This window comes from Pseudopipra pipra, chromosome 27, assembly GCF_036250125.1.
Source record: "Pseudopipra pipra isolate bDixPip1 chromosome 27, bDixPip1.hap1, whole genome shotgun sequence".
NCBI lineage: Eukaryota > Metazoa > Chordata > Aves > Passeriformes > Pipridae > Pseudopipra > Pseudopipra pipra.
Window position 1 is genome coordinate 2,066,762 of NC_087575.1, and position 17,218 is coordinate 2,083,979.

Below are 17,218 nucleotides of genomic sequence, written 5' to 3' on the forward strand. Positions count from 1 at the left end.
TAATACACACAATCTCTACTCCTAAAAACCAAGCACACCCATCCCCTGCCCCAGCAAACCCAAAGAAACCATTTGACTTTAGAGTTCCCAACATGCTATTTTAGAGGCAAGAAAAGGAGGACAAGGGAAAAAACCTCCCTGAGTGAAATAATTGGGAGATGCCTGTGGCCTCTGGGGAGGTGCTGCCTGTGCCCCCCACTCGAGCAGTTCTGCACCGATGCCCTGGGCACTCTGAGCAGCCCTGCTGAGTTCAGAGACCATCCAGGCCCCCTGGGAAGGTGATCACATAACCTTGCCTTGCCTGTTCCTTGCCTATTTCTAAGGATAGTTCCCTGTTGATAAAGCAGTTGGAATTCTTAACTTTCTTTTTCCTGGCAGCTGTTGATTTGATTGTCAATATGAATGGGGAAACATTTATCTGGCGGTTTTGATGTCCATGTAGAAAATATTCATTCTGCGTTGCTTCCCATTCAAGTTAATTTGCTTAATTGAATTGAATTGTGCTTTTTATTTGCTAGGTTCTCTCCTATGGGTGTAGATCACATGAGTGGGCTTTCTGGTGTAAATGTTCCAGGAAACGCATCTTCTGGCTGGTGTATCTTCATCTACAACCTTGGTCAAGATGCTGATGAGGGAATCCTCTGGCAGATGTTTGGCCCCTTTGGTGCGGTTACCAATGTGAAAGTTATTCGAGATTTCAACACCAACAAGTGCAAAGGTTTTGGTTTTGTGACCATGACAAACTATGAAGAAGCTGCAATGGCCATAGCAAGTCTTAATGGCTACCGCCTGGGGGACAAAATCTTACAGGTTTCCTTCAAAACCAACAAGTCCCACAAATAACTTGCTCGTGCTTTTTGTATGGAATAGATAATGGAGTGACAGAAGTTGAAACATTTTTGTTAGTGTAAAACTCATTTTGCGCCAATTTTCACAAGTGTTTGTCTTAGTCTAAATGAGAAGTGAAAAGGTTTTATATTCTGGGATGCAACTGACATGTTCAAATGTTTGAAATCCCACAATGTTAGACCAATTTTAAGTTCCTTTAAGTTATTTCATTTAAAACCTGTTAAAAACCCCCTGAAATCTTGAGTAGATTGCATTAACTAGACCCTCTGGATGGTGGTAAAATTGAAGCATGCTTTCACTTATGAGACTAACATTTGTTTCATTGAATGTTGTCTGCAAAAACTGGAATTTTCTGAAAAATATCAGGCTGAATTCATTAATTTTCTTGGGGTTTATGTTATTGTTTTTCCTACCCATCCCCATGTCCTTTCCTTCTCCCCCCTCTCCCCCAGTTTCAGTAGTATGGAAGAAAAGTTGAGAAATACTAATGTTTTAGTTGACAGTAAATTGTTTGATCAATTAATATTCATAACTGTGTGTCTAGTTGAGGATCAGGCTTTTTAAAGTCAAGGTCTTGTAAGTAGTAGCATGCCAGCCTAACTTTAACACCATTGGGGAGGTAAGTTGCACACTGAGCAGTGGCCGAGCTGTCCAACTCACAGGTTGTAGAAACGTGACTTTTAAAGCCCACTTTGAGAGGAATGGACCAAAGAGTTTCAAAGAAACTCCGGGAAGATTTCAGAGTCAAAATGAAACTCCAAAAAAAAGCAAGTGTGAATATATGTTGCTACTTTATCAGACTGAATCTCTTCTGTCCAAATATTTAATGCATGGTGCACTACTTACTGGTACATTATAATGCAGCAAGATACTTACTCATTTTCCAAGATCATTGTAGTTGGAATTCCTTTGGCAGTTCTATTTTGTTAAGAAAAACCAGTTATAAACATTTGAGCATTGTATTTCTCGCATCCCTTCTAATGAGTGCTAGATTTTTCTATTTTATTAGGATTTTGTTTTGACAACTAGCTTTACTTATTGAACACTCAGCAGAAAAGTACTTACGACTTGCAAGTTAGATATTAACCAAAAAAAAACCCTTTGATTTGTAGATTTAAAGATTAATCCCCCAGGTTTTCTGCAGACTGCCTTGAAACTTTGAGTTGTTCTGTTTCTGTTAATTTTCTTTTGCTTTTTTGTGTTTTTTGTTTGTTTTTACTTTTGCATTTAAGAACATTAAATTTGATTTTGTTTTGCTCAAATTTTGTTTTGTTTTTTATTTTCTGTTCTTTTTTTGCTAAGTATTGCACAGAGTGTCCAGCTTTCAGAGTGTTGTTTTAAAGAACCGTAGCTCCTCCTTGAGAGAATTTTAATTTACTGCTTTGCCAGATGAGTAGAAGAAACAGAGTTGTGAAACGAGCACTACAATGGATGTGCCACAGACTGACGTGACCCTCAGGTGTTCTTGGGTAGGAAACCTGGAAGGGCTGACCCTGCCAGGTGCAGGTGTGTGAGGTGCTGTGCACAACTAGAGACTCGGCCACTTTCAGCTCTGGTGCTTCTGTAGGGAGAACAGATGTGAAAACGGGGTCCCTGGCAGTTTAATGCAGTGTCTCCTTGTTTTGCCTCTGCCAGCCCCAGAGTTTATTCCCAGATTCCAGAGGCCATTCCATGCTGCCTGCTCGTCTCGCTCCATCCCAGCTGCCCTTGCCTCGTGCTTGCCGTCGTTCCTGCTCTCCCTCAGTGGGACCTGCAGTCCTGCACAGCCCCAGGGCTCCCTCAGCCTCTGCCTGGGGCCACCCAGGGGCTGCTGCCCAGCTCCAGTGGGGACCTGGGGGAGCTGCTGGTGCTTCTGGAGCTGCCTGGGACACACCCAAACCCTACAGATAGGCCTTGGCCCAGCCAGCAGCCTCCTGCTTGGGCTGAGCTTGTGTGCAGTGAATGCAGGTGGGACTTTTCCTGTTAAAACATCCAGCCTTGTCTCTCCTGCCAGTCTGTTCACTCTCCATCTCTTGAGAAGCAAAATGGGCTGTGAAACAGTGACTGTGACACAGCAACCAACCCACTCCCACACCCCCAGTTGTGCTCTTGACTGTCTGTTCCAGAGGTTCCCACCAGTTTGTTGTCATCATTTATTACATCAGTGAATGTTTCTTTTCTGTGTATGAGGAGGGGTTGGGAAGCATCCAGGGGCTTCTCCCAAGTTAAAGATGTGTAGTACAGAGAAGTTCTCTTACTGTGTCCCACCACCACTGAGCCCTGCACTGCCCTGTTCCACAGGAGTGGGCTGCAGTCATTCCCAATTCCTGGCGTTCTCTCTTGCCTTGTTCCATTTAAGATAAATTTTCAAACTAAATGGGAATTGCAGTTTATCACAGCATTTAGCTGGGGGTTCAGACTTTGAGGAATGACCCCTAAACATGGCTCTGCATCAGTGCTGGTTCCAAGCACACTGGCCGTGGCAGCAGCACATTGCTGTGGGCTCGCCAGCTGCCACTCAAAAAACAACTTCTCTTGGATGCTTTTTGGCATCACTGTCCCTTCTTTTTCCACTGCTTCCCTACTTTTCCATCTCTCATTCTTTGCTAAGTAAGAAGGAAATGCAGGATATGGTTTTGTGCCACTACTGCAACATTCTCTTTTAGGACAGGTCTGTTCCCAGCTTCCTTTGATAATTGCTTTGAAAATAATTTCTAGGTGATTGGTATGAGGAAAGCACTGCTGCTCAAGTCAGGAAAAGAGGATAAAATCCTGCTGAAATATTCAGAGCTGACACCAGGAGTAGTGTATGATCTGCACTGTTTCAACAGTCAGTAGATCCTTGGCATAAATAGCTGTGTATATATTCTTGATGGTTTTGGTCCTAAACAGCAACCTGTGCATCCCACTAGTAAAAACCAAAGGGAAACTTCTGGAGGTGGAAACTAAATTCTAACAAGACATCTGCCACCAGTTTTTCTGCACAAAAGTTAGAAGCAACTGGTGTCCTCACCATGCCATCCAGCAGACCCTGCTTTGAAGCTCTCACTTGAACAGACCTGTTTCAAGAGAGGTTTTGACCTCTTTAATTGTCAAGGAATGTAGAAAAACTGTGGATATATTCTGCTTTTTCATCCCTTAAATTGACAGAAGCCAGGTGTTTCTGTCAGGTGACACTTCTGTCTCAGTCAGTGCTTGCAGGATCTTTGTAGAACCAAGGGGCTGTCTCAAAGCAGAGGTCTCTCACATTCCTCATGAGAAACAGTGTCTCAGGTAGGGAATTTTGAAAAGTCTTCGTTGCTGGATTAGGATGATCAGGTTTTGAAAACCTAGATTTGTTGGTCTGTACTGGAGATGTGCTACAGGAGCAGCTGCAGTGGGAGTGTTTTGGGATCCTTTAGAGCAGATAAGGAGCCTCTCTGGACAACTCTGGGTGTAGCTTCTGAAGGACCAGGTGTAATTCCTGATGGAAACACAGTTGGCCATGCTGCTGTCACAGGGTCTCCTGTACAGATATCGAAGGGAGTTCCTACATTTGCTTCCCAGCTGTCCACATGAGTGGAATTCATCCTGTGCAGAACGCTGGCCGTGAGCCTCCTCACAGCCTAAACCTCCTGTTAGCAGACAGGGAAATTCCACATAAACATGGAAGAGGAATCTCATGTTGCTGAAGGAGCTTGGTATGAGCTGGCAGAGGCAAGTGCAGATCCTTCAGGTGATGAGGGGGTGGCAGCACCCGAAATCCAAACAGGAGCAGAATCAGTGTGTTCAGTTCTCGGTGAGTCCCTGTTAGATGGTGTCCATGCTCTCAAGTGTTGGATTTATTTTGTTCAAGCTGCATCATCATAAGGTTTGGTTTACTTTAGCTGCTTCACTCTTCTGACAGAGGGAGGGGACTGGCCAGTGCAGTTCCTGTCACCTCCTGAGCCCAGCTTGTGCCAATCCCTGTGCCTGTTCTAGCCCTGGCACTGGGAAGGGCTTGAGGCTCCAGCTCTTAGGATGGAGGGAGAAGTCACCGTCCCCACAGTGGTGTGTGACCACAGAGCTTTTCCTTCCCTTTGCTTGGATATGATTTTTGTACATCTGTATCATGTGAGCATGAAACCCACTGAAAATCCAGAGATCCACAAGTCACTGGAGCAGGATACTCTCACTGCAGGGAACACTAGTTGGTCAGTGTGGGGTCACTTACCCTGTCCAGATGACCAAAGGGTGCCTGTATGGAGAGGACACCTATTTTTTAGGGGGTTGAACGTTGTAGTAATGTTATTTATATACAAAGCAGTTAAAAATATATAAAAAAAAAATTGGCATAACTCCATTTGTTCACCAGTCAAAACCAAAATTATGACCTAACTGTAAAGGTAACCTGTTATTTTAAGGCTGAATTTGGAAAATGAATATCCTTAAGGTTCTTAAACATCTGTTATAATTTCATGTTGCTTTAATGTTCTGGGTAAGGTCAATAAAGTAGAAATTCTTCAAATATTTCAGGAGAGATTTTTGTTTAGAGTGCACTCTAAATATTAATAACTCAAGTTCCTTTTTGGATAGTCTATCATTACATATGTGCTTTTAAAAGAAAAAAAACCTTGGAGGATGTCCCCACGTTTACTTTTTTAACACAATAAACAGGTCATATAATAAACTGTTCATTCAAAGTAGCTCCTCTGATAGCTCTGCCTGCAGAGCATTAGGGTGTTTGGGAGGCTTTTTTGTGAGCTGATGGCAGCCTGATGGTTCAGTCCTGTAACTCAAACACTGAGTGGTTTGTCCTCTCTCAGAAGGTCACTGTGTTTTTGATTTCCATAATGAAGAAATGTGTCCTCTATAACTCTGTCAGTGAAGCACCTTACTGTTACATTTCTACTTTTAGGCACCTAAGAATAGCTTTAGAGGGAAGGGACCAAATCCACCTTTAGCATAAGGAAACCCCAACCCCCTTGAGCTCCCTGAGTGGAGCTGCACTTGTGTTTTGGGTTTTTTTCCATTTTGTTTTTTGTTGCCCCAGAGCTGAATTTGCCACCTGAGGTACTTTAACCTCCATTTGGAAGCAGGAGAGTCTTTCTGTGCCGTAGGCAAGTTCCTCTAACGTAGCTCTGCACTTCTCAAGGTGGGATACTCAGCACAATAGGACGGATAAATCCAGAGCTCGAGAGGCCAGTGGTTGTTTTCTGTGATTATTACACCTTATTGGGTTTCTGCTTATTAAAGAATAAAAAAACCCGTGGAATTCATAAAAAAGGGGTCTCAGTGTCCTCCCTCTCTCTTGGAAGAGGCGGTACCTCCGTGGCAGCCAGCGGGACTGAAGGTCGCCGTTCCTCTCTAGGTGTCTGCTCGTAGGTTGATCGGGTACGGCGGCGTTTGGGGGGTCGCCTTCTGTGGCAGCCCCGTGGAGTCGAACAAAAACCAAACTCCAGGTGTTGCTTTCTCTCCTCCTGCATGATTTGAAACCAGTCAAAGCCTTTATGGTCTCCAAAACAAACCCCAGCCCCACCCCTCCAGCCGCCGTGAGCGGGTTTGACGTTCGACCCCGGTGGTTCGTTCTGGATCACACTCGGTCCAACAGCAGCAAAGGTTTAGAGATATTTTTCTGTTGAGTGGAATTTTCAGCACCGAAATTCTCTTTTGTTGCTAATGATGGGAAACCAGTAACGGTAGAACTGCCACCTGAAACCTTGGAAAATTGCTTCTGTGTTCACGTTTTAGAATCTCAATATTCTCCTACTGTTGTTCCTTATTTTTAAACATTTTTGAGCAAGTTTTTGGTGGAATGGCTGAACTTTTTCACTTGGTCATTGAGAAGAAAATGACTTGAGACATTTGAAACATAAGTTGAGATAAACCTTTATTTGACAAGTAATTTGAATAATACTGTACTTCTAGTCTTTTTATTGATTTCCTTTCCTTTAACTTATGTAATCTTTTGTTTATAAATTAATCTGTTTGTGGGACAGAAGGTTTTATCAATTGCTTTCCATACTGTACAGTATATGGTTACACATTTTGTATATTTAGTGTGTTTTTAAGTTATTGATTTGTTTTATATCAAATAATTTATTTTTCAGGTACCATTTTCATTTAAACTTTGTTTTTACATGGGTTTATTTTAAATAAAGTATGACACTGCTTTCCAAATGTCTAAAATGAAGTTGAATCCCATTGTGTTATTTTGAGATGACTTATGTAAATTAACTTATTTTAGAAATAACTGCACAAATGTACCAAGTTCATACTTTGGTTGTGCTTCAGTTCAAGTGCTTGGAAATTCTCTGCAATGATTTTTGAGCAGTTTGAAAAAATGGAATTTTCATATTGAAACAGTTCAAAGATTTGTTGATGAAGCAGCAGCTTTGTAGAATCCTGTGGATGGAGTTATGAGCATTGTTTTCTATATGGATTTTCAAAATTAAATGAAACAACTCATAGATATTTTACTGGTGTTAAGACTTAAATGAAATTATCTGTTAATAGTGCAAAGAAGTTTTGTACGTTTGCCACATGTTCATGACTGGTTTTGTTGAGCACTTGTTTGGAACATACTTGGGATGTTTTTACATGAGCCCTGATGAAGGGTGATGTACTTCAAAATAGAATTAGGCTTTTACTTAATTGTTCATATTTTGTCTTTTTTTCCCCTGCAGGAATTGGATTATTATTGTGCAGTTTGGAATTTGACATGTTTTCAGAAGAATCTGAACTGTGTTCAGGAATAGGCCAATCAAGGCTCCTCCACTAAAGATTTTGTAACTTGTGGCCTTGTTAGAAAGGTGGAATTAAAAGAAGGTGCTTGGTTTCCTTCCTGTTTCTCAGGAAAAAAAAGTCATTATCTTCATCTTATGGTTTTCATCCCGATTAAACCAAACCCAAAGCCCAGCTACACTGTTAATCAGAAGTGTTTAGTGAAACTTCTGGAGGGAGCTCTTGAGGAAATGGGAGAGGTTCAGGTTGGATATTGGGAAAAATGTCTTTGTGGGAAGGGTTGTCAAGCCCTGGCACAGCTGCCCGGGGCAGTGGGGGAGTCACCACCCCTGGGAGGGTTCAAACAACGTGTGGATGTGGCACTTGGGGACAGGGGTTAGTGGGGAACACGGTGCTGGGCTGATGGTTGGACTTGACAACCCTAAAGGTGTTTTCCAAGTCCAGTGCTCAGTGTGCAGGTCAGGAGGGCCCCCTGGTTCCTCAGGTGGGGCTGGGGCAGGACAGACACCCCCAGTAACGCTGTAGGGAGGTTCTTTAGGGGCCTTTTCCAGAAATGTTTCTGAAACTGTGTCCTTTTGGTCAAAGGAACACACAGAACCTTGTTGGCTCTGCATAGGCTGTGTTCCAGTCTTGGTCCCTTTTTCACCAACAGAAATTTTTACAGTTCTGATAAACTGAAGTCTGTCCTGCTGAGTTTCAGCAGGTGCCTTGCTGTGTCCTTTAGTCACAGCAATGATCCCTCTCTCAAAGCTGGGCTGATTATTGTACCTCTGGTTTTTCTCTTAATGACTTACTGTGAAAAGGGATGTAAAATAAGAAAAATGAACAGTGTTTCACGTGTGAAGTCAGGGAGCAGAGGGCAATGCTGCCTCGGCTCAGAGCCCTTCCAGCTCGGGAGACTGTAAGATTTGCAGTTATTTTTTCATGTGAAGGGAATTTCTCCATGCAGTGCACTTCACCATGTGGAATTATTCTTAGTGCTAAATTGGTAAAGAGCTGAAGTGAGAATTTCTGTTACTACCAGTGCAATGGGCAGCATCTGGTGTTCTCAGGAATGCTTCATCAGGATTTAGACCTTTCCTGGGTTTTCCTTTTGGTGGAGCTGGAACACCTTCTCCGTTCTTGCTTTCACCGGGTGTTCATCCAGTGTGATTCACTTGGCTCAGGTTTGTTCTGACCACTGTTGTATTTTCTACGTTTTTCTTCTATGAAAAATCATGAGGGAAAACGTGTTAAAAACAAAAAATCGTAATAACAGGCAATGGCCACATGAAGTGCAGGCCCCTCAGAAATGTCTCTTTTTCCAAAAGCAAACCAAAAAACTTAGTGTAGACCCATTAACTCCCAGGCAGAGACTCTGGTTTTGCAGAATTCCCTACAGTCTCCCTGGGTTTAGACTATTCCCCCTCCTTGCTGCTGGGGTATCCTGCTGCCAACTTTTATCCCCTTCATTTCCAGAATAATCTCCCATGAGGGGCAGAAAAAAGATGTTAAACTGCCCTGATTTCCATCTCGCTGGTCTGTCAGGGAACAAGGTGTCTGAATCCTTTTCTCTGTATCTCCTGTCCTTAAAAAAAAAGAAAAAAAAGGAAGGTTTGAGTGTAAGGAATGTCTGGGGTCGTGGTTATGGTGCATTTGTTGCAGGTTCTGTCCCAGCAGTGGCACTGAGCAGCTATTTCAGGAAGGCACACTAAGCCTCCCACCATCCCCCATCCAGTCATTCCCTTCATGCTGTGTCAGAGGGGCCCTGCCTGTTCCCCAAATGCCTCCTCTCCTTTTGAGTCCTGAGTTTTCAAGCTGTCCTTAAACTGTCCTCTGCTTCCATCCCGTGCTGACAGCAGGTAGGGGAAGTGGAATGTTACGTGTGTGTTACCTGAATGAAGGTGAATAAATCACAATGTTTCCCTGTTTGCACTGTGACACACTTTCTTTTTTGTGTTTTAAAAGTATTTATGTATAGAAACAATGACTTGAGCCTGAATCTAGTTTGTCAGACCTTAACTTGTGCTAACATCTCACTGGTAAATATTTTTTCATCGCAACAAAATTAATTTAAAACAAATTCAGTTGAAGTACAGTTGAAGCACAGATTTTCTTTATTTGAATTTTAAGTGTGGTATATAGTGGTTTAAAGCTTGAACTTTTCCAAGTGGATTGACTTCTCTCTGCAGAGCTGGAGCTTGTTAAAGAGAATGTTCTCAAACTAGAACTTACAAGGAACTTTCCAGAGCTTAATAAAAATCAGTTTGAGGCTTCCTGTGTTCTCAGAGGGATCAGTGGAGCTGTTAAACCTATTTTAACAAACCTGTTAAACCTCCTGTTTGAATGTGTTGGAACAGATTCTGCCCCAAGTGCAGCCCGTGCATGCTACAGAGAAGGATCCTAGAGGAGAGCAGAGCAGGAATGCTTTGGCTTAGGAGCGAGGTGGGGCAGTGTGAGCAGTGCTGAGCTGCTTCCTGCCCTGGGCTCCAGCTCCAGGATCACAGGAGGAGTGGGCACTGGGACTGGCAGGACTCCAGGGCTGTCCTGCAGCCCGTGAACAGCTGGGGTAAGTAGCTCGTGTGCTTCTCGGAGTCCTGGCACAGAGGGGTTTGGTCTTGGTCTAACCAGGCTTGCAAAATTTGGGATGAAACACTTTTGCAACCTTTACCTTTCTCTGCCAGGTTGTTCCTTCTGCTTTATTTCTTCCAAGAGACACAATGTACATATACATTTATGTGTGTGTACACACACATGTAATACCTGTGTGTGTGGTAAAACTTACTTAGGCTGTTGTTGAGGTTGTCTGGAGTACATACACATCCCTGTTAATTGTGTGTGGAGTGGCACATACACACTGCCCCATGTCCTGCACAGTGTAGAGGTAATTCATGCAGAGATGTATATCCCTAAAAACCCAAGCTCATGTGAAGGTTTCTAATGCATTGGTCACAATGATACAGTGATGTGAGGAGCGATGTGTGGAGGTTTAAGAAAGTTAATCTCAAGCTGGGTAAGAATTTAACATCCACATTTTTCTAACTCTAGAAAATAGCCACATCTGTATTTTGTATCTTAAAATTTCTCAGCAGTGGTCCTGTACTGCACCATGTCTGCTGTTCAGGGAGCACCTCCCATTCCCTTCTCCCTGTGAGATACAATACTTTCACTCCGTTTGGAAATCACTCTGGTTTTGTTTTAAGCCACCTTTATTCCATATTCTCCCCTTTCTGTTTTCGCCATATTTCATGGGCCTTAATGTTTTAATCCTTTCTCACTGCAGGAATGGAGGAAGGAAGACAATTGAGCCTCAAGAAGGACTGTGGTTCTAGTGAGATGGCAGCGACTGACCCTGCATGCCACGGGTGCACCCCCAGGCCCCTCTGCCCCCATCACTGCATTCCAGGAGGGATGCCAGGCCTGCTCATGCTGGCTTAGATAAAACATAGCTAAACCTTGGCCCAGTGTCTTCAGAGATGCTTTTGTGCACAAAGCAAAGCTAGATTTGAGGTACAACTCACTGCAGTGTCTGTGCCTTATTCAGTCATGCAGGTAGTTTGTAGGGACTCATACGAGGTGTTTTATTCCAGGGCAGTGGTGCCTCCAGCGTTGTGGTAGTTCCTGGGGAACATTCTGGCTGTCCTGATGTGCATCTTATCTTACTTAAGTGCAGTGATGCTCAAGGCAGGGCAAGAGCTGCAAGATGGAAGCTGGTTGAGAAGCTTTGTGCTTCCCTCCCAGTGCTCCGTGCTCAGCTGGGCACGTGTGAGCCTCATGTGCTGCTGGACTGCTGGGAGCCTTGAGGAAGGAATGTTTGGAATATTTGCCCTGACTTTGGCATTTCCACATTCATACCACAAATCCTGATTTTACAGAAGAACATCTCTAATATCCACTGCGTGGTATCTGACGTCCCAGCTCCTTTGTCATTATCCATTCTGGTTTGGGGTGAGGGATTAATGCAAGCTGGTTGTATACAAGAGGGAATAAAAAAGGAAGAGGACAGACTTGTTGAATTGGCAGCCTGACAGTTTCTGAAACACATGACAGGAAGGATCCCTGCGTGGGAGTGCTGGGTGTTGGTGCAGGGCAGGGAATCCGAGTGGAGCCTGAGCTGTGCCAGCCCTTTGCTCAGTGGGGAGGGTGAGCAGCAGCCAGTGCTAACAAAAGGTTTGCTTAGTTGGCACAAACCAAAGGAGGAAAAGAGGTGTGATGCCCTAATGTGGACAAGAATGAAATGGTTTTGCCCAGAGATATTTTAGTGTTTCTCATATACATGCTGGAGTGGGATCATTGTCCTGCAGGCAGTGCTGCTGGACTGGTGTGTGCTGTCAGCCAAGGCCTCTCCATTTCCTGTTACTCCTTGGAGATGAAGGAAGAATTCCTTGCAGTGGCAGCATTTTCTCTGACAACTGTGTAAAAGCTTAATTAACGTGATGTTGCATGATACAGCTTCATAAATGTTTTTCTGTTAGAAGGTTTTAGATATTGAGGTCCTAAAAACTCCCCCAGTCATCATCATCAAATGTCACTGTAGACATAAATAAGACTCTGAAGGTGAGCTCTGGATATGTTTTATGTGCTGGTGTTGCTATAAATGCTCCAGTGCCAGCAACTTATACCAACCCTGCACCATCATCTTGTTTGTGCTGATAAAGCTGTTTGCAAGACATATTTAAACTAAATGAAAGATAAGCTTCACCAGTGGTTCCTTTAAATCTGGATCAGTTCTGGATCTGTTTTCCACATAGTCCCATGGGGATATACATACCAGCCCTGCTAAAGGGGCAGTTAAAGGGTGGGATCAGGCAGCTTGATGTGGCACTGCCATCAAAAAGAGCACTGGATTGTGCTTGGAATGCTTGGGGTCAGCTGGGGCCTTGAGGAAACTGGAGGAATTAATTATTCTGGGAAGCCATCTAGACTGGAAGGTGGACTGTGGGTGTGAAGGACAGCTGGGGTCACTTCTTAGTCAAAACTGCTGGTACAGTCATCAGTCCATGTTCCTGGCAAAAGCAAAAAAGACTGCACTGGAAAAAGTCCAACCCAAGGTATTAAAGGAAAATCAGAGTAAATGGAGTGGGGGAGGACTAGTGAGCAACAAAAGGTACTTGTCAAAGGTCGGGAAGTGAAGGAGCTGTTTGAGATGCTGTGAAGGGTAGGGAGAGGCTTCATGTTCAGCTGAAGGGAGAACATGGTGTGCAGAAGGGTGGTGACAGGACTGAGTACCTGCAGTGCAATGGCTGTGCTAAAACCAGGACAGACTGACTGATGTGTTCCTGAGTGTGAGTGCATCGTTAGCATGGGAATTCTGGTGGGAAATACATCAACTTGTCAGTCCTGGCAGCGTCTCATGAATGGAAAATGGCAAATCACAGGCAAATGTGTGGTAGAGGTGGACAGTGTGGGCTGGTACCACCCTGTTCATCTGCTCTCTGCCCTCCACAGTGCATTTCCATAGACAGGATGCTTATCCCTGCAAAGTGCAGAAGCTGGGAATGAAGGCTGCAGCAGCTTCTTCCAAGGGACTCTGCCCTGAGGCTCAATCCTACCAAGGCATGGCCTAAACAATTACTCTAAATCCATATGCTTCAAATTCTGAGTAACAGATTTAAAGATACGGGGGGAAAATGTTCAAGTACGTTTTGTCACAGAACAATTCATTTGGTGAGTTTCTTTGAGAATAATAAATAGATTCCTAAAATTCAGTAAGTCCCATTTGCCTGGACTTTGAAGCATGTTGGACACCACTAAATCAACTTGAGTAGAAATACAGGAAATTTAGGGTGGGAGTTGCTTTAGAAGACGACAGTGGCAGGGAAGGTTATGCAGGAGATTTTCAGCTGGGGGAATATAATGAATTTCCCAGCTTTTTGGGATGCATTTCAGCATATATTTATGTTGAAATAGCACTTATGTACTGTGGCATCCTCAGCTGGAAATTGTGGAGAGATGCTGTAGCTCTTCCCTGGCTTCCCCCTTCCCAGTCTTCCATGAGTATGAGAAGTTTTGGAGAGGCACAGGGAGTGTAGATGTTCTTGCCCAGAGCATGGGTCTGGTGTGGAGGAGTGCACAGACACACACTCAGGAGCCAGGTATGCAGAGCTGCCACAGGGATAACGGGAACGTGGGACACGGCTGTGAGAGGAGGCTTTGGGTTCAAATTATTCAGGGCCCATAGGAGCAGGAGAGTCCCTGTGATGAGTTATGTGGGTTCAGTCCTGTGCTTTGCAGCATCTTGTGGCACAGGAGTGAAGCTCTTCAGAAGAGCTTCTTGATGGGGGGTCCATTTACATCCGTGTGTGCCATCAGTCTGTCTCCTTTGGCTGGGAGATGCACAAGGCTGGCAGTGGGGAAATCATTCCAGGACAGGATTTGTCAGTCTGCTGTCAATATTGTCACATGTTTACTTAAGAAAATGCAGTGGAAGGCTGGTGATGAGAACTTGGAAAATCTCCATGCATCTGGTGGTTCAGGGGTTGGTCACACAGGTGACACGGGAGTGGGGAGGCTCAGAAAGGGCAGACAGTGATTTCTTTCTCCCAAATAGGCTGGAGTAGAGAAGCCTTCTGGATGTCCTGTTCCCAGGTGCAGCACATGGCACTGCTGTTGAGCTCTTCTTGCTTACAAGGAACTAGATGGAAAGGCCCAAGCCCTGTGGCACATCTTTGTTCTGAACTGAACAATCCTGCTTTGCTTATTCTGACAGTGAACCAGTTGAGCAGTTTGGTGGTTTTCCAGCTGGGGATGGGAGATGAGGGAAGTGATGATGTTGTGTAGGGTGAGAGTGCAGTAAAGTGAATGAACTGTGCACATCAGAAACCTTCTGTTGACAACTTCAGCCAGCTCAGTGTGTCTCTCAGTACAGGCACTGCTGGCACTACAGTGATCGTGGACATGGCTGTTTGTGGCCCAGAGTCAGCCAAGGAGTTGTGAGGCTTGTCAAATATCAGTTACCTTTGCAATCCTGGGTTCAGGCGGTGTGTTCCTGATGGTTGCAGATGAAATCCAGCTGGAGGCTGTGCTTGGTGAGGAATGCAGAGCTTGCTTAGCTGAGTGTGTGGCTGCCTGGGAGTGTCAGCCCGGGACCTGCCCACCCAGGAGGGTTGTCTGTCTGTCCGTGGCTCATTGCCACAACTGTGTCAGGACAGGCACCCAGCCCTGGGTTCTTCATTACAAAAGAGGGTGTTGTTCTGTGGCCATTTCTTTGGCCATCAGGATGCTGGTGTTCCTGGTCCCCAGCCTGATTCAGAGCAGCTGGAGTTGCGTGACTGTTCCCGCAGGCAGCTGGGGATGTTCCTGATGGGTTTGAAGGCACCTGCAGTTGTAGAATCATGGAATGGTTGGAAGGGACATTAAAACCCATCTAATTACACCCCCTGCCATGGGCAGGGACACCTTCCACTAGCCCAGGTTGCTCCAAGCCACATCCAACCTGGCCTTGGACACTCCCGGTGATGGGGCAGCCACAGCTGCTCTGGGCAACCTGTGCCAGGGCCTCCCCACCCTCCCAGCCAAGAATTCCTTCCCAATATCCCATCTAACCCTGCCCTCTGGCACTGGGAAGCCATTCCCTGTGTCCTGTCCCTCCATCCCTTGTCCCCAGTCCCTCTCCAGCTCTCCTGGAGCCCCTTTAGGCCCTGCAAGGGGCTCTCAGCTCTCCCTGGATCCTTCTCTTCTCCAGCTGAACCCCCCCAGCTCTCCCAGCCTGGCTCCAGAGCAGAGGGGCTCCAGCCCTTGGAGCATCTCTGTGGCCTCCTCTGAACTCTCTCCAGCAGCTCCACGTCCCTGTGCTGTTGTTCCCCAGGGCTGGAGGCAGCTCTGCAGGGGGGTCTCACCTGAGGGGGCAGAGGGGCAGAATCCCCCCCTCCCCTGCTGCCCACACTGTGGGACCAGCCCAGGGCACGGGGGGTTTCTGAGTGCCAGGACACATGGCCGGGGTGTGTGGAGCTTCTTATCCACCAACACCCCCAAGTCCTTCTCCTCAGGGCTGTTCTCACTGAGTTCTTCTCCTGGTCTGTGCTCCTGTCTGGGATTGCCCTGACCCAGGTGCAGGACCTGCACTTGAACTTGTTAAACTGGATTAATAAAATAAATAAATAAATAAAATATATTAATTTATTATTTAATTTATTAATAAATATTTATTTTGCATTGCTTCCATTCTCGAGAACTTTCATTCCATCAGGAGGTTCCGTGCTCCAGTCAGTGACTGTCAGAGCTGTAAGCAAGGGGTTAACTAAAGCATAGACTTTGTTTTGATTCTGGGCTTTAATGAATAGGAGAGTCAACAGGAGAGTCATGTTTTTTTTTCCACCAGTGAGTTTGAATAGCAAAGCAGTGCCACTGGGCCCTTATCCTAATTTTACTTTTTCAGTGGGGTGTATTAGGACAAGCTACGTGATTCTTTCGATTCTCTCCTCGGCTCATTAGAATTGTCATCTCATTTTTCCTGCCTTTCCAAGTTGTTGTGTGGGTTAATTCTTACAGTCTCTGTAGTGCTTTGAATTTAATGTTTTGGTTCACACACTGGTTGGCAGTTTGGATAACAAGCAGTTGAAGGGGAGAAGCTGTTCCAGGTTCTGCCCAGCCTGCCGAGCTGGTGTGTAGGACACTGCACACCCAACCCAGCCCGGGTCTGTGGGGACACACAGCAAATGCATCTTGGTTTCTCCAATAACATATTTTTTTACTGTCTGTCTCCTGAGATGGGGAGCAGCACCCTGGGGCACAGCCAGGCTGATCTCACCAGTGCACTTGATATTCCTCGTGGGATGTGCTAAAGGAAAACAGTTGGCAGAGCCCGTGTTTGTGTATGGGGAGGGGAGAAAAGAGATCTTGGGAGAGCAGCTCTTCTGTGGGGCTTACATCAAGAAAGCTGTATTTGAGTGCTTGGAGGGAGGGATGGGAAATGGAGGAGGGGTCCTTGTTTGTATCTGCCCATTTACAGGGTTCTTGTGCCTCTCTCTGTTTTGTATCTGCCAATTTAGGGGGGTTTGCACCTTTCTCTGTACATCTGCTCTGGCACTGTTGAGGTAAGTGCTGGTGACTGCCAGTGCCCCAGTGGAGGAGCTTGTGGGGTTCCCCCTGAGCACTGTCACTCAGTTGTTTCTGTTCTCTGCTGCCTGGCTGTGTCACTACTGAGACCTGGCTCCTGCTCACCGAGCTCCTGCCTTTGCTGGATCATGAGTGGAAAGGGGAAAGGCAGATTTTATGATTGCGGGTTCAAGAGGTGATATAATTCAGGTCTGCAGGTGAAAAGAGAGCCTGGGCAGTTCCCTCTGTGTGTGGTTTGTACGTGGTTGGAAAGGCAAGGGGGTGAGTGAGAACAGAGAGTTGTGCTTTGGTAGCTCTAGTTGTGAGCAAGTGAGTAATTGTTGCTGGGGAAGGATGTGTATGAATGGTTCATTTCCTGCCTAAGGCTTCATGTCCAGGAGCTGCAGATTGGTGCTCAGGTTGGAGGGAAGCATGATCTTGGAGAGGAGCTGATAACTGGATAACAGCTGGCTGGATGCAGCATCCTCTGGGGAACAGTTGCTGATACATGAGCAGTAGAAACCAACACCTAAAGGTCAGGGTTGGCATTTTGTTGGCATTAGGAGGAGAATCATGAGAAATTTAGTCTGGCTGGAGCTGTGACACCAACAACAGATGTCTGTGAGGTTTTAAGTGCAAAGAGCATGTGTTCTGTCTGTCTCCAGTCACTGCA

General features: G+C 45.4%; 1 protein-coding gene across 6 annotated transcripts in view; it reads left to right on the plus strand.

Moving 5' to 3' along the window:
• ELAVL1 (ELAV like RNA binding protein 1) overlaps positions 1-15,666 on the plus strand; it is a 54,415-nt gene extending 38,749 nt beyond the window's left edge. For 2 of the 6 annotated variants that reach the window (XM_064637501.1, XM_064637502.1), the window contains exon 7: positions 519-7,440. In XM_064637501.1, coding sequence (XP_064493571.1) covers positions 519-843 — 325 coding nt within the window. In that variant the 3' untranslated portion in view covers positions 844-7,440. Of the gene's footprint in view, positions 1-518; positions 7,441-9,869; positions 10,345-10,792 lie in introns of those variants that run through there. The other 4 variants (XR_010425406.1, XM_064637505.1, XM_064637503.1 and 1 more) reach the window with 4 other exon arrangements.
• The last annotated feature ends 1,552 nt before the right edge of the window (positions 15,667-17,218 follow it).